This window comes from Maylandia zebra, linkage group LG14, assembly GCF_041146795.1.
Source record: "Maylandia zebra isolate NMK-2024a linkage group LG14, Mzebra_GT3a, whole genome shotgun sequence".
In the NCBI taxonomy this organism is placed as follows: domain Eukaryota; kingdom Metazoa; phylum Chordata; class Actinopteri; order Cichliformes; family Cichlidae; genus Maylandia; species Maylandia zebra.
This window is the reverse complement of record NC_135180.1, coordinates 5,997,016-6,014,807: the sequence shown is the minus strand read 5'-3', so window position 1 is coordinate 6,014,807 and position 17,792 is coordinate 5,997,016. Positions and strand designations below refer to the sequence as shown.

General features: G+C 41.5%; 1 protein-coding gene across 3 annotated transcripts in view; it reads right to left on the bottom strand.

Moving 5' to 3' along the window:
* The window catches only part of lrrc75a (leucine rich repeat containing 75A), a 79,712-nt gene that overhangs the window by 26,360 nt on the left and 35,560 nt on the right, over positions 1-17,792 (bottom strand). For all 3 annotated transcript variants that reach the window (XM_004574575.4, XM_076892146.1, XM_076892147.1), the window contains one exon: positions 7,076-7,188. In XM_004574575.4, coding sequence (XP_004574632.3) covers positions 7,076-7,188 — 113 coding nt within the window. The remainder of the gene's footprint in view (positions 1-7,075; positions 7,189-17,792) is intronic.

The window sequence follows — 17,792 nt, the reverse complement described above, 5'->3', positions numbered from 1 at the left end:
TGTGACTTGTGATTTGAAATTGGAGGCAAGTTTTCTTCATGGACAGGTGTGCAGACATGGGCAGCTGTAGCTGAACTCTGCCTGCTGCACAGTGAGTTAACTGATGTATAACTCATCCCTCTGGAGTCAGGAGGCTGTTTAATGGCCTAACCATACAGCAGACACAGAAGCAGAGTAAAAGTCTGTACCTCTGTTTTAGTGGTCACAAACCATGGGCTATACCCAGATAGACAGTACAGGAAACACACATGGCCAAACCACAAGGTAAGGCAAGAGACTAAAATAAGTCCCATACCCCATCCAAAAAGAAAGAAATTGGAAAAACCTTACGAGGATAAAGTGAAAACAGAGAAGAAAATTGGTAGCAGGTCATAAATAGGAAAATGAAGTTTGGCAAAATTCTGAGACGGTCTGACAAAGGAACAAAGGAAAACATGGCTGCTATTGTACTGGGTGAGCAATTAACTTACTGGAAACAGTCGCAACAGAAAATTGGTGTGAAAAATAAAACAGGGAATGATTATGGAGTCCATGTGGTTTGTTTGACAGATATCTGTCTAGATTCACCGATCTGTAATTCTCATGGTGTCAGTGCGTTACACGGGTAAGGTGTAATTCATAATTTAAAGATACTCCAAGTGTAGAGAGTTTTAACCATCTCTTCACTAAGAAAATACTAAAGCTCAGCTTAGCTTACTTCTAAACTTTGCACAAAAAGTGAGGACAGTTGTGTCCCTAAATGATGCCACGATGCATCTGTGGGTTCAGCAGCAAAGTTGAGTATATGGGTTGCTTGCCAAAGCTCTGCAAATGCCAAACAATCAACACAACCACATTGGCTGACTTTCAACAAATGTTGGTTGAAGAATGGGATGAGTGTGAAGCTGGTGACCAGCATGAGGAGGAGGTGCCAAGGCCGTTGTGGCATGTTGTATGGCACTTCCACATGCTACTGAGACTTGCTGAGAGTTGTTCGTGGGTACAACCTATATACTCAGAACTCTATCATTACATGTTCTACCTGAAAGATTCAGACAATACACTGGCAAAGCATACCACACCCACACCCTAACTCATTAACAGCCAATTGCTGTAGGAATTTAAAACATGTAAGAATTCAGTATTAGGAAATTCACTAAAAAGAGTTTCAGTTGCATAGCTGTCCTTTTAACTGGACACCTGAGTAAAAGCACAAGCTGACCAGGGTTTTTACACAGCTGGAAACAGCTGCTGCATGGATCATACACAGAGACACAGGTGTTCTTCAGCACCATCAGAATTAACAGCCCGGTCTGAGAACAAAATTTCACAGAAAAGCCATCTGTTTGTGTTCATGAGCAACATTTTGTTATGTTTTTTTCCACGGCAGCACTAGTTTTTTTTTTTTTTTTTAAATTTATTCCAACAGGAAGTATGCAGACCATATGTTTTTTTTTACATAAAACATGCCATCACCATGGTAACCAAGAAAACACAGCTTTAAAAGGCGTAGTAATCTGAACCACAATCTTTTTATACTTGAACCTAAGCATCTCTTTCTAATATGCTAATTCCAAACAATTTGTTTTTAATGCCCAACTCTAACTGATGAACACAATATGAATGAATAACTTATTAAAAACAACATAAATAAAAGGTACTTTCAGCTGCCGCCTTACTTTCCAAGGGGTCGCCAAAGTGTATGTGTCTGCATGTTTGATTTAGTACAGATTTTATACGAGATTCCCTTCCTGATACTAGCTTTTATGACCCACTGAGGTTGAGCTTGTGTCTCCTCATGGATTCCAACTAGGGATCTTTCATGTGTAAAGCGAACGTATCAGTCCCAATACAAATGGTATTTAAAAATCTGTGAGTTGTATGACTCAACATCTGTCTGCGGTGTGAACGGAAAAATCATATGTTCCGTCGCAGACTTCTCCAACCTCCAATTTTACAAAGTGGAAAATGTCAAACTGCGGCTGTGACATGTTGACATGTGTGCTTCACTTGTCAAAAGTCAATTAGTGATGATTGTTATAGGAATATTGGGTAAGTAGAATAACAGGACCCTCTTTGCTTCACAGCATTATGACAGCATGATAGTATTATGTTAAAAGCGTTAAAATGTAGCTAACAAAAAATGATGTAACAACTTAAAACAGCTCAAACCAAAGAGCGAACAGCAAAGCAGGGCTGAAAAATACTGCACTTTCCTGGAGTGACTGCTTGAGTCTTTGTAACGAATGTCTTTGAAAGTGAGTCAATTACCCAATGTTAAAAAACTTCACTGCATTAAAAAGCATGTTTACAGTGGTGTACAAAAATAGTTTTGGTGTCTATAACTTTCCAATTCATACCAACTGTATGGATTCAAATTCAGAATCAGAATAAGAATCAGCATACTTAATAATCCCTACGGAAATGATGTGGGTTACAGTTGCTCCAGTACTGTAACAAAAACAGACTAGACTATTTAACAATACAATATGTTAAGATTTAAGAAATAGCACAATATATACAAGTCACTCAATATTAAATATCAAGGATTGACAGATGTGATTATAAATAAATATCAAGAATATTGATAGCAACATTACAGAGTAAGAAAAGAGCGTGTGCAAAAAGGGTGTAACTATTGCAGTGTTTACAGTGCATTTGATGGAGGAGTTGTACAGAGAGATTCCTTTAATATCTTCAGGTTCGGGGCCATCTCTGATTGACACTTGTATGGGCACAGGCAGATTTAGCTAAGTGTTGTATGCTAGGCCTCACTTCTGCTAATTCAAATAACAGAACTTGGCTTCTCAGTATTGTAATTAAATATGTGACAGATAATGTGGCTTGCTGGCTTGCTACCTGACATACATAAAGCATAACATGTCTCATGTTTTGCCAGTGCTGGCTCCTTTGTGGCTCTTACTCTGCCTGTCAGTGGGTTACTGCAAATGAGTAAGAGTAATTTATCTTTGTTGAAACCACACTGACTGGCTCATCTGTGATTATGTCACTGTAACTCATAATGCATTAAATAACAGTAACATTAGTAAAAAAAATTAATTAATTAATTAAATCTACATATATGTATATATATATATATATATATATATATATACATATACATATATATATACGTATATATATACATATATACATACATATATATATATACATATATACATACATATATATATATACATATATACATACATATATATATATACATATATACATACATATATATATATACATATATACATACATACATATATATATATACATATATATATATACATCAGATATCACAATAGATGTTTTTCTTTTGAGCCATAATCCAATCCAGTGTTGATTAGATTACAACTGACCACCTGGACCAATATTAATGTCCCCTTCTCTAGAGATTTAAATTCAAATGAGTCTTTAAGAGACAATCCTCCCAGTTGTCACCCAAGAACTGTTTTTTGGTTCCTGACATAAAATGGAGCTTAGAATGGAATTAGTATGGAGATGTATTGTGTGTCTGTGTGTGTTTGTGAGGGAGGGAGGGGGGCAAGCTTTGTGGTCTGTACAAATGGATGACTCAATCTCTGCCCTTGCCCTGAGCCTCAGTGTAAATGGACCCTGCCTCTCCTCTGGCTAATCACTCCGACTGGAGTTCATGACAGCCTTAAGTGCCGACTGCACCGCTGTGTTATTAAATCCAATCCACCAGTCAGGAATTATTTAGGGTGATTACCAAGTTTATTTTAATTTTCATCTTCAGCTATCACTTGGTTGCATTAAAGCGGAGGCACAGTGACTTTTGGGCTCGCTCAGATAAAAGGAGAGCAACATATCATTTTAGCTGACCGTGAAGGCAATGACACACATAGACACACTCACTCCTGAAGACACTCACCAAGGGTTCAATCTTATGGCCATATTGAATTACGTCTCTCCACTCCTGTGGTGCAAACTGCTTGGTAGAGGAGGTGACACCTTGCATTTATGCTAACAGCCGAAGAGAAGAGATTGCAATTTCCTGCTGATTCTCCTTTCTCACAGCAGTGGGGATCCTTTCTGCTAAACCATCCCACTACAACGCCAGTCTTCCACCATCTGCTCCCACCAGGCTACATTTTATAGCAAGTCTCAATTTAGGTTGTGCAACATGACAGAGAGATTAGCTTTGCAGCTGAAGGGCTAAAGTACAGAGACACACAACTTTCCAAGTTTTTAGGATAAAAAAACCCAATTCAATGATACAATGATGGATACAAATATGATTATAGAGTAACTTTTTAGTCATCCATCTACCTTCTACTGCTTTGCAGATCCAGGCCATGGGAGCTGCAGTCTAAAGACTGGCCTCTGCCTTCTCGGCCACCCCCTGGTACAACAATGTTGACTGAGATAAAGTAAGCAAAGGGCTAAATAGCAAACCGAACATGGTTACAGGTCACAGGATAAAATTTATTACTGATTAAATCTCCCTTAAATGCTATACAAACATTCAGACATCACTGCAGTTGAGACGCCTCAGCACAATGCTGCTTCTTTTCCCTCTCTGGGAGTTGAGGTGTTAGCCTTTAAGGATGTTGTGGGCTGAAATGAGAGAGGCCTTGAGTAGTCTGAGTGCTCTAAAGACAACATATGCCCCGAGGTTCTAACAAGCCCTTGCCTATAGAGGCAACTCTTTTTGGGCGCTTCGGCTGCAGGCTCATCCTGTAGGTCACTACCAACACTTTGAGGTTACAGGTAAAGGTAGGAAATTGATAGCTTGACCTTGAAACTCAGCTTTCTTTTTACTGCAATGAAATGCTACATCATCCACATTACTGCTACGATTCATCTGTCAGTCTCTTGTGTCACTCTCCCCCGACTCATGAGCAAGACCCTGAGATACCCTGAGGTCCGTCACTTGAGGGAGGGACTTATTTCCACACTTTCCCAGCATCTGAACTATGTGACAGTGTTAGAAGTCAGTTTGTTTGTCCAAGCACACAGAGGATTTTTCAAGGTCAAATCCTGGTTGTCCTACTAAAGGATTCTGAGGGCACAGCTGGAACATTCATAAACTAGATCACACTCAGGGTGGCTGGAGGTGATCACGCTTTCAGAAATCCATCACTTTGATTATCTGAAATATGGAAAAGAAAACCATAAAGAATACAGAATTCCATTCAACATTTATTTTTTCAGTAAATTTTGGAACAAAAACCGACCTGAAACATCAGGTTTACATAGTGCAGCTTACTAAAAGTGGTAAGATGCCAAAATTAGAGAAAGTTCCAGAAGCTGAGGCTGCTGCGATGTTCCAAATCTGCCAAGAGCTCCCAGTGGCGGCAACAATTTGTTGACCTGATTCATAAAATGAAAAAAGAACCTACAGTACATCTGTCAGCATATAACTGATGTGGTCATACACTTGGTTACATGCACTTCTTAGTTAAATCTGCAGTTATCAAGCTCAGCTCTCTTTTTTAATGTATGCTTTTCATTGTTTAATTGTAACCTCTGCTGTCTCTCTCTGTCCTTTTATGGTCGTGGTCGGGCCTGATGACACATGACCTGATATCCCAGTGTTGGTCCAACATCATCATAACTTTGGTCGAGGATCAAGATTGCAACTGACCAATGTGATGTTAACAGTTAACATTAGCCAAGAAGTTAGCTAATACTTTAAAAAAATTACTACTAGAAAACCAACATGAGTAACCTAAATTTGGCTAACAGCAAACCTAAGTTGATAAAAATATTTATTATGATGTATAAATGAATAAAGAAAACACTTGAAATGCCGATTATTTCTTCCAGAAGAAATTTTTATATTCCTACATTCCTGCAAAGCTATGACATCACAACAATGTTGATCCTGAAAAAGCACATTATGATGCTGCAGGGATATCAGATACGTCAGCTGCCGACAGTCATTTAACACAGCTCTGTGTTAAATGAATATTGGCAGGCTCTATAAAATTTACAGAGATTGTATTTATTAAAGTGGAGTGTAGAGAGGAGCTGAGAAGGGACAATTCAAGTAAAAAAAATATTAACTGAGTTGACGATTCAACAATAAAATAGTGACACGTCGCGACACAGCCAGAGGTTCAAAGGAAAGAGTTGTATTCCTTACAGCTCTTAAGGTTTAGATTCAGAAGATTCTAGCCTTTGACTTGGACTCCTATATAAACCAAGTGAGACTCACCAGACATTTAAGAAAGTTCTAGATACTCCCTTTACCCTTCAAAACCAGAGGATTCAAATATCCTTTTTTCCACATATGCAGCAGTGCACCCTAAACACCTGTAAACAGGCTTTGATTTATTAAAACAGTCCACAACAGGATTTAGCCTTTAATTTCCTTCTTTGACGCATTTTTGCTGATGTTTAACTGCACTTTGCAGATCAAGTATCACTACATGTTGTGCACCAGAGAGCAGAGAAGTATATATATGCTTTGTATACAGTACATGAATTACCTTGAGTGTTTCATATATAGCACATTTACTGAGAAACTGCTGTGGTAATGCAGGACCCAGCTTATATTGGAAATTTCATTTCGAGAATTGCTTTAGAGAATTTAATCTTTAATGGCTGTACTGGAGCTGAGCCAAAGAAGCATATGGATTAGTAGTTTATACTTGGTGTTGATAACTGATTTGCATATTGTGTAACACTGCAGTGTAAATACAGACTTTCCACATGATGCAGGTGCAATGAAGAAGAGTGGTGAGAAAGCTAAGTGCTGAAATGCAAAGGGAATCAAATAAATTACTAGACATACAGACTCGTAAAGCAATATTTCCAATTTTAACTGGGACTGAAAGTCAGAAAAACAATACACAAAAACACAGCTCAGGAATTATGTATGAATAAAAACAATGGTCTTCTGACAGCCACAGGGAAGCCGACAGGCTAAAGTGAGTCAGTGAAGGTGACACAGAGAGGAAAGATTTCATCTCCAACTGTGTTTGTGAGAGAGTGAAAAAATAAAGAGACACAGACATCACAGAGCTTTTCTTTGGCATCCAAAGGGGCAGCAGATGATGACACACTGGTGACACACTAGGATGTTAACAAAAACAGAGATACATGCTGTACGACACACACTCACCAGGCCTGAGGTTTCCTCTTGAGCAGGCCCTGTCTCCTCCATCGAGAGTGGGGGCTGAGATGGTAGGTCAGCTGACGACAAACCTTTTCCATCGCCCCAAGAGAGTCTCCCTCCTATTGAACACACACAGACAGAGGCACAAAATATCAGCTTAATTACAGACGGCAGCCAGAAAATAAGAAAAAAATTTCTTTGTAGCTTTATTTTCACAGACATCAGTTCTATTGGTATTTACATGCCCAGCCAATGACAAAAATTAAGAACGAGCTAGCAAGTCAGCATACCAGAGGAGACAGCTAACGGCATATTTATGTTTAAAGTGTAGTTTTTGCACCTTCTTGTTTGTGTGTATAGTATATTGTTGAAATTGTACTTTTCACTGCTCCTTGCATAATTTGTTTTACATATTTCCGAGGTGCTTTTTAAACCAAGCTTTGTAAAACAGCTTAGGCTAGAAAGACAGCCTGCATTATCAACATGTAGAAAGTGCAAAACTGTTAGCTGATATAGCATCATAACTCCTTTAATTTCTCCTTAAAATATCCTCCTGTTGGTTTAAATGAGAAATTACTTTAAACAAAGCAGCCCCAATAGAATAAGTGATTTTATAATGGTTACATCCATCGTTTATATAAGGGGTCCCCAACTCCAGGCCTCGAGGGCAGATGTCCTGCAGTTTTTAGATGTGTCCTTGATCCAACACAGCTAATTCAAATGGCTAAATTACCTCCTCAACATGTCTTGCAGTTCTCCAGAGGCCTGGTAATGAACTAATCATTTGATTCAGGTGTGTAGACCCAGGGTGAGATCTAAAACCTGCAGGACACTGGCCCTCAAGGCCTGGAGTTGGAGTCCCCTGGTTTATATACAGTTTTTGAGTTCTAACATTTCTTTGTCTGCTGGTTGTGAGATCGTGTCAGTGATACAGTGTAATGATTTTGTGGTGAAGCAGATTTAACACTGTGATTAGTCACTTACTGGTTGAATAAACATAGAAAATAGGTTATACTGTCTACATACAAGATTAGAGATAAATATATTATAATATTAATCTCTGGCTCTCTTCCACAGCACGTCTTTTATCCTGTCTTCCTTTTCTTACACCAACCGGTCGCTGAACCTGGTTCTGCTGGAGGTTTCTTCCTGTTAAAAGGGAGTTTTTCCTTCTCACTGTTACCAAAGTGCTTGCTCATAGTGGTCATATGATTGTTGGGGTTCTCTCTATGTACTATTGTAGGGTCTACCTTACAATATAAAGTGCCTTGAGGTGATTTGGCGCTGTATAAATAAAATTGAATTGAATTGAATACAAGATGTATACATTTCATACCACTGGAAAAAAATGCTCTCACGTTAGAATATTTACAGTGGGGCAAAAAAGTATTTAGTCAGCCACCGATTGTGCAAGTTCCCCCACTTAAAATGATGACAGAGGTCAGTAATTTGCACCAGAGGTACACTTCAACTGTGAGAGACAGAATGTGAAAAAAAAAATCCATGAATCCACATGGTAGGATTTGTAAAGAATTTATTCGTAAATCAGGGTGGAAAATAAGTATTTGGTCAATAACAAAAATACAACTCAATACTTTGTAACATAACCTTTGTTGGCAATAACAGAGGTCAAACGTTTACTATAGGTCTTTACCAGGTTTGCACACACAGTAGCTGGTATTTTGGCCCATTCCTCCATGCAGATCTTCTCGAGAGCAGTGATGTTTTGGGGCTGTCGCCGAGCAACACGGACTTTCAACTCCCGCCACAGATTTTCTATGGGGTTGAGGTCTGGAGACTGGCTAGGCCACTCCAGGACTTTCAAATGCTTCTTACAGAGCCACTCCTTTGTTGCCCGGGCGGTGTGTTTTGGATCATTGTCATGTTGGAAGACCCAGCCTCATTTCATCTTCAAAGTTCTCACTGATGGAAGGAGGTTTTGGCTCAAAATCTCACGATACATGGCCCCATTCATTCTGTCCTTAACACGGATCAGTCGTCCTGTTCCCTTGGCAGAAAAACAGCCCCATAGCATGATGTTTCCACCCCCATGCTTCACAGTAGGTATGGTGTTCTTGGGATGCAACTCAGTATTCTGCTTCCTCCAAACTCGACGAGTTGAGTTTATACCAAAAAGTTCTACTTTGGTTTCATCTGACCACATGACATTCTCCCAATCCTCTGCTGTATCATCCATGTGCTCTCTGGCAAACTTCAGACGGGCCTGGACATGCACTGGCTTCAGCAGCGGAACACGTCTGGCACTGCGGGATTTGATTCCCTGCCGTTGTAGTGTGTTACTGATGGTGACCTTTGTTACTTTGGTCTCAGCTCTCTGCAGGTCATTCACCAGGTCCCCCCGTGTAGTTCTGGGATCTTTGCTCACCGTTCTCATGATCATTTTGACCCCACGGGATGAGATCTTGCGTGGAGCCCCAGATCGAGGGAGATTATCAGTGGTCTTGTATGTCTTCCATTTTCTGATGATTGCTCCCACAGTTGATTTTTTCACACCAAGCTGCTTGCCTATTGTAGATTCACTCTTCCCAGTCTGGTGCAGGTCTACAATACTTTTCCTGGTGTCCTTCGAAAGCTCTTTGGTCTTGGCCATGGCGGAGTTTGGAGTCTGACTGTTTGAAGCTGTGGACGGGTGTCTTTTATACAGATGATGAGTTCAAACAGGTGCCATTCATACAGGTAACGAGTGGGGGACAGAAAAGCTTCTTACAGAAGACGTTACAGGTCTGTGAGAGCCAGAGATTTTCCTTGTTTGAGATGACCAAATACTTATTTTCCACCCTGATTTACGAATAAATTCTTTACTAATCCTACCATGTGGATTCATGGATTTTTTTTTCACATTCTGTCTCTCACAGTTGAAGTGTACCTCTGGTGCAAATTACTGACCTCTGTCATCATTTTAAGTGGGGGAACTTGCACAATCGGTGGCTGACTAAATACTTTTTTGCCCCACTGTATTTGTGATTTAACATTGCATCAGCCTGTAACAATTTCTGTATCTGTGCTGTCTTTGAGGTACCCTGATACCAGAGTGGTATCAGATACAAACATCTAGACCCACGCTATCACTGGTGGCCTTTTTTGCCATCACTGGATTTTGCTAGAAAAACAAGTTGTGATATATTTCACAAACAATTCACATGCAGTGTAGAGTAATTGGAAGCATAAGATATTTAATGCTGCATTGATATGGCATCAGATAAAGAGTGTTACCAAAAAACAAAGCAATAGCTATCGATCTATCGTGGTTAACAACATTTCTGTTAATTTCCTGCATTCTTTTGTCAACAGGTCTTTACAGGTTAGTATAATAGACCTTATATAGGAGTTGATTTAGTTTCTGGGTCTAAAAAGCGAAGGCAATGTGGAAGTGCCTTAAATCTGGATACCATTTAATGACCTGCAGGGGTTGACGCATCCGCTGCCGAAGAGCTTCAGGTGTATAGAAGTGAAAACAACCCTCGGGCTCCATGCTCTGTGACCTCTGCAAACATTTCCTTGATGATCTTATGGGAGTCTTGAAGAGGATAAATCAGGGTTTGCTCATAAGCTAATGATTTATTAATCACAAGTTTGACAATGTATATGCAGTGTCCCTCGCTTTCTCAGTCAGATCCATTTTTCATCATGTCTGGTTTCAAAATGCCAAGATAGCAGCAAAGTACTCAGGTTTAAGCTTCACAACTGGATTCACTAACCAATGGATGTCACAAAGGTTATGTCCTTGTTTAATATACTGTCCATGTTTGGGAGAGCCAGGTCTTGGGGAATTCTATACAATAGTACATTGCCAGCAATTTATGCTTAGTATGTCAAAGGAAAGAAATATATAACCCTTTGCTAACAAAGGACAAGAGGCCTGTTGGTGACTGTACATGTTTCTTCCCTGACCACAACCATAACATTTGATATCCCAGTGTCGGTGTTCTTCCCACATCATCATAATAATATTCGTCCAGGATCATTATTGCAAGTGACAAATGACATCTGATAATCCAGTTAGCATTAGGCAAGAACAAACAATAAACAAATCAACATAGGTAAATTGGGCTAACAGCAAACTTATTGTAAAATTAATAGAGAAAGCATTTGAAATGATTACCTTTGTCCCAAAAGAGAGTTTTATATAAACACATTACAAAGCCATGACATCACAACAACATGATTGGTCAGTTGCAGTGTTGATTCTAGACCAACACAGGTTACCAGTTCCACCTACACACCAGCCACCTAGCAAATCAAAATCTGAATTTCAGTTGTGTCTAATTTGCAGGAGCTCACAAGGATTTTAGGTTGCCAAGAAGCGGCCGAATGGTCCCTCAGCCAGTGTGGCTTTAATAGGCCTCTCTATAATGTATGAGCATCAGTCATCACTTATGAAGCTATTCCACATATGAACTCAAGTGATACATATGCATGTACATTTCAAACTATGCAACAAGTATATGATTTTGATGTCAGTTACGGGTGTTGCTAAGTTGACATGAGGAACAGAGAGGAAATGTCACGTCTGACATGGCATCACCACAGAATAAAAGAGGGCAGTGAGGTGCTACAGCAGCCAACAGGAACTGATATAATTCAAGGATACAAGGACCACTGGAGCAAAGAATTACTAAACACACCTTCTGTCAAGTTTCTGATATGACAGGACACGCACAGACACACACACAAGTCTGGGGACTAGAACTCTACAGGGTGTGCTGATTGGCTGCCCATAATCAAACCATTTGGTGCGCTGCATCACAATCACATTGTGTCATTAAGTCTGAGTGTCTGAATTGCACCTTTACATTCAGTGTGGCACTCTAAAAATGTTTTTTGATGAAACAGAAAAATGTCATGTACCAAGCATGTTCATGACTTTCTTACAATGGTACAGTCCTCCCAGGGCCTTGGATGAGTGACATGTAAAATTACATCTGTTGCTTGTGACGCAAAATAATGGTGACTCATAAATATAATCCCAGAGATGGCTTCTTAGTTTGTATCATAGAAACTAGGAAGCAATTTGAGAAACGGTGTCACCCAAACCCTCCACTACATCGTAGCTGTGTGTGTATGTGAGACTTCCACCCACACTGAAATACATTTATTCAGGTGGTTAGTCAGGTCCCCTGTTATCCAGTACAAAACAGATGGTGGAGAGTTGGGGGATGAGGAGGGGGGCGTGGGGGTGGTAGGGTTGAGGGTGATGTCAAAAAAAGCTCTTCTATGTTCCCCTGTTGTGGGGTGAGGATGGATGTTTGTGAGCGACTAGGTTAAAAGCCGAAGGGCAAAAAGTGGAAGGAGAAAAAGAAAAACTATGTTCTTGCTTTTGAAAGTTACTGACTCTCTGCCCAGAGGGGAGCTGATGGAAAAATTCATTTCTCAAATTAAATGAAGTGATAATGACTTCCTTTGAGAAACTGTGAATATGTTCTGCAAATGTATGTGTGGTCAAACATGGCAAAAAAACAAATTGAGAAGGCATTTTTGTTGTGTAAATTCAGATTTTTTTGATTCCCGCATGCTGTGACAGAACAAGCTCTTATTTTCGAGATTCAGCATGATAAATGTAGCCCACAGTATTTTTTTCTTTTCTTTTTTTTATCTTTTGTTTTGTTTCGACTCATTTGATTTTGATTCATTGATTCATATCAACACTCATGTTTAAACTTGTGCTTTACTTGAGCCACAGTGAGTGTAACAGCTAGCACCTCAACCTGACTGAAATGCTGAGCTGTGCAACAACAAATCCTGCAAAACTCAAAGTGCTTAAACTGTCACGTTCCCTGTGTTTAACCGGCTGGCTCAGTGAGGCTACAGATATTTGTTACGGTTTTCTCCTACTCTTGCTCTCTCTCTCTCTCTCTCTCCTCCTTGCCTGGACCTAGCTCATTGGCCAGCACATCTGAAAACGGTTAGTCACCTGCGGCTCATCATCCTGCCACTCCCAGACGCTATTTAAGGCAGAGGCTCAGTTCTTCTTATCGCTGGAATGTTGTACTACACATTTCAGGGTAACCTCAGCTCAACCTAATCTCGTGATCCCTCCTGTTTTTCTGGCATTGATCTGTTTTGTGCATAGACTCCTCTATCCTATCCTCAAGCCCTTCCTTTGGATTTCCTGAACGCATGCGAGTTTGCAGAGTGGACTCGAGCGAAGAGGAGTGTGTAGTGTGGCGTGGCTGAGGAGGAGAGTGAGAACCCCGCCCGCAATACCCCGTGGACTGTTGAAGCCCCATGGATTTCCCTCACATTATATATATATATATATATATATATATACATATATATATATGTGTGTGTGTGTGTATATATGTGTATATATGTATATATATATATGTGTGTATATATACACATATATATATTGTTGGAATGCTACTACGCAAGTAACCCTGGCAGAAGGGGTTACATGAATAGGATGAGGGACCTATGGATTCTTCGATACCCAACATCCACAATGACGGCGAAACAACTAGTAGCTCAGTGTTCCAATATTCGAAAGAAGGGACTGCTCTCACAGCTAGAGATTGACGAGGTACAACATAAATGCTACGGCAAGGGGGAGCCAGGACGCCAGGTCAGGGGGGAGATATCATCACCCCCACCCGAGATTGGGTACCAAGCCCCAAGTGCGATAGGAGAAGGATCATTGAGTGCGAGAGGAACTGACCTGAAAGATAGGTTCATGGCCAAACTTGAAACCTGGACCCCCCGTAGCCAAGATTACGTGAAGTACCCTCAGAAGGTCTGCTAGATGATGTTAATGCAGCACTACGGACAATACCTACAGCCACGATTACCGACACTAACAAGCTGATCTAAAATACGGCAGCAGTGATCAGTGAGATCACAAGGAGCAGTACCCTCCATGGAGAAGGAGGCTAGAGGCTAAGATCAAGGTAGCACGGAGGGAGGTTAGCCAACTATCGGAGTTGCAGAAAGGCGCGATGAGGAAGGTGCCTAAGAAGTACAGGAAGCTGTCCATACCTGCGGCCTTGGAAACTGCCAAGCAACGACTCACAGCCTTGGCCAGTCGCTTGAGGAGGTACACCAGAGAGATAGAAGGCAAGAGAATAAACCAGCTGTTCTCCACGGAACCAGCCAAGGTGTACTCTCAGTGGCAGGGGAACAATATGAGAACAGCACCACCAAGGCTGGAGGCAGAACAACACTGGAAGAGCATATGGGAGAAGGACGCAACCCATAATGGCAATGCTCAGTGGCTAGTAGCAGACCACAGCGACCTCCCCGAACAGGGTCCAGTAACCATCACAGTGGCCGATATGCAAGAAAGGGTCTCCAGTATGAAGAGTTGGACAGCACCAGGGCCCGACATGGTTCACGCCTACTGGCTGAAGAAGCTGACTGCACTGCCTGGCAGCACAAATGAATCAGCTGCTAGTTGACGAGAGACACCCGGAATGGCTACCCAAAGGCCGGACAGTCCTGATCCTCAAGGACCCCCAGAAGGGACCTGTCCCCTCCAACTACTGACCAATAACCTGCCTCAGCACCACGTGGAAGCTCCTGTCAGGCATCATAGTGGCTAAGATGAACAGGCACATGGGTCAATACATGAGCGGGGCACAGAAAGGGATGGGCAAGAATACCAGAGGCGCAAAACACCAGCTACTGGCAGACAGAGCAGTCAGCCGAGACCAACCTGTGCACTGCCTGGATTGATTACAAGAAGGCCTATGACTCAATGCCCCACACCTGGATCCTGGAATGCCTAGAACTATATAAGATCAACAGGACCCTGAGAGCCTTCATCAGGAACTCAATGGGGATGTGGCGGACAACACTGGAGGCCAACCTCAAGCCCATAGCACAAGTCACCATCAAGTGCGGGATCTACCAAGGAGATGCTCTGTCCCCACTGCTGTTCTGCATAGGCCTGAACCCCCTCAGTGAGATAATTGACAAGACTGGTTACAGATACCGACTACGAAACAGAGCAGTTGTCAGCCACCTCCTGTACATGGATGACATCAAGCTGTATGCCAAGAGTGAACGAGACATCGATTCACTGATCCACACTACCAGGCTATACAGCAATGACATCTGAATGTCGTTCGGGCTGGAGAAGTGTAGTCGGATGGTAACAAAGAGAGGGAAGGTAGTCAGAACGGAGGGGATCAAACTACCAGAAGGCAACATTGCAGACATAGAGGACAGTTACAAGTACCTGGGGATCCCACAGACGAATGGGAACCATGAAGGGGCCGCTAGGAAAGCTGCAACAACCAAGTAACTGGATTACATCCGACTCCAGCAGGCTACACAGCGTGAGGTTAGAGACTGCTGTGTCTTTGTTTTCACGGAAACATGGCTCAGCGACAGAGTACCGGACGCCGCTATTCAGCTAAATGGGCTGGCCTCGTTTCGCGCCGACAGAAATGCAGCTCTGTGCGGTAAGACTCGCGGTGGCGGCTTGTGTGTTTACTAGGGGTGCAACGATACACAAAATTCACGGTTCGGTTCGGTTCGATACTTTGGTGTCACGGTTCGATATTTTTTCGATACAAAAAAAAATGTTCATGCCTTTTTAATTTGTCATTTATTAAAATTATAAATATATATTTTAACTCAAAAGTACAGTCTCAGCAGCATAAGGAGAATCATGTGGTAACAGCTGTCTAAATGACTCGGCTAAAGTTAGTAGCATGCTTGTTGTTTTTGTCTTTGCACTAGGATGATGTAAATGTGCAGTCATATTCGTTGTGTTCCCACTAGTGCTTTCAGGTTAATCTCGTTGAAATGACCTTAACGCCACAACACGGCAAATCTCCGTTAACGAGCTACCGCCGATCGCCCCGTGCATAGGGTTGCCAACCGTCCCTTAAAATATGGAATCGTCCCGTATTTCGAAACAAAAGTACACGTCCCGTATTGAGCTAATAAGGGACGCACTTTGTCCCGTAATACAGTGAGAATCAAAAGTAGTCTATAACTTTTAATGGAATTAACGCTTTGTTTGAAAACATAATTCCCAGCCCCTCTCCTGCTTTGTTACCAATGAGCTGACAGCACACTTATGACAATTCGAGTATGACAATTCAGATTACCGCTCATCTCATTGGTCGAGGAAAGGTCGCTTGCGGAGAAAATACCGGAAGACAACAGATGACCACAACAACAAGCATGGCCAACAGGGAAACAAACGCCGACACTGCGGTGCAAGTCTCGGACGACAGTACACCTAAAGCTGGGCAGACACTGTGCGATTTTTTCAGTCACGTTATTCAGCTCCTGCTCAAACTGCACGATTGACTCGCAGGGGTTAGAAGTTCGTAGGTCACGATGCAGAGTCTCACACTATACGGCCCGATGCTCTGATTCGACCTGAGTGCTCACACTGTGCGTCCATAAAATTAAGGTTATAACAGAAAATCTGTCGCTCGCTCTCTCTGTCTTTCACTCACACAGACACACTACCACCATCAACTTTGCTAAATTGCTAATGAAAAACATTGATCAGGCAGCTGTGATTGAGCAGCAGTGTAAATCCAACTATTTTCACGGTTGTTGTGGTCGTGATCATTTTGTGATGCCACATCGAAAAGGCTCGGATGAGCTTTCCAAAGTTCTACAAGTTGTGCCTCCATCGCTTGTGTCCAGATCACACGCAGCACTGCCGTGCTGCTCCGTCTTTTTCACCGACGTTTACGTGTTTGCGCATGAGCAGTGTGAGCGGCTGTGGTGAGACCCTCACGAGCGATTGATGATCGGGAGCTGGTCGTGAGGTGTTAATCACTTCTCGTTACCCCACGTATACTACACGACGCACGATGAAGGCCAAAATCGGGCCGATCGCCAAAACCGTCGCACGACTCAAAAATCGTCTCAAAATGGGCCAAAAATCGCACAGTGTAAGCCCAGCATTAGAGCAGCAATATTTGTTCCCCTCAGAGAAAGGGAAGAATGGGAAAAGGAAAACACCTGGCTGGAAAAAGTTAATATGGGCATGTGCAGTGAATATCAGCGCTATGTGGCCAGAAGTGTGATAATATAACTTATTTTGTGTAATAAACAACTGCAAGGATAGATGATTACAACAAATAGATGACTAATACATAAAAGTAATACATAGATGAATAATGATGATGAGTTATGATGCGTAATCATGGGAACAAGCGGGTTTACAAACAGGAGCAGCTGATTACCATTAGAAAAGCTGAAATAATACCTCAACTGAACTCAATTGTACTAAATGCACTAAATGTGCACTGTTACAAGAATGTTTTTCTTTCTATTATTTTCTATTATTTTAAGTTAAGCAGGACAGAGTTCTTTTAAAGAAAGATTTACTTATATTCTCAAAAGTTAAGCATGACAGGCTTCTGTTTAAGAAAGAGACCTGTTTTATTGTGTTAATGTTGTCATTTTGAGCTAAAAATAAATGGCTAAATGATCACTTGTTTCACATGTGTTCTTATCACAAAGAATAGAATATGCATCTACTTAAATCAACTTCAAGTCAAATGGTTAAAAAGATGGCCAACACGTTAACGAGCTAACTGCGCTAACACACTAGTTCCCACCCATGTAATTGAGCATTGCATGGCACATCCAACATACTGTTTTACTTTAGTCCATGACTCGCTTACCTTCAGGGTCATACGTCACATGAAAACCAAAATAATTCCAAACGCCAGATCTGAATGAGAGTGGGGGAGGTCCATGTTGCAAGGAGAGCTTAACTTCTGTCTTG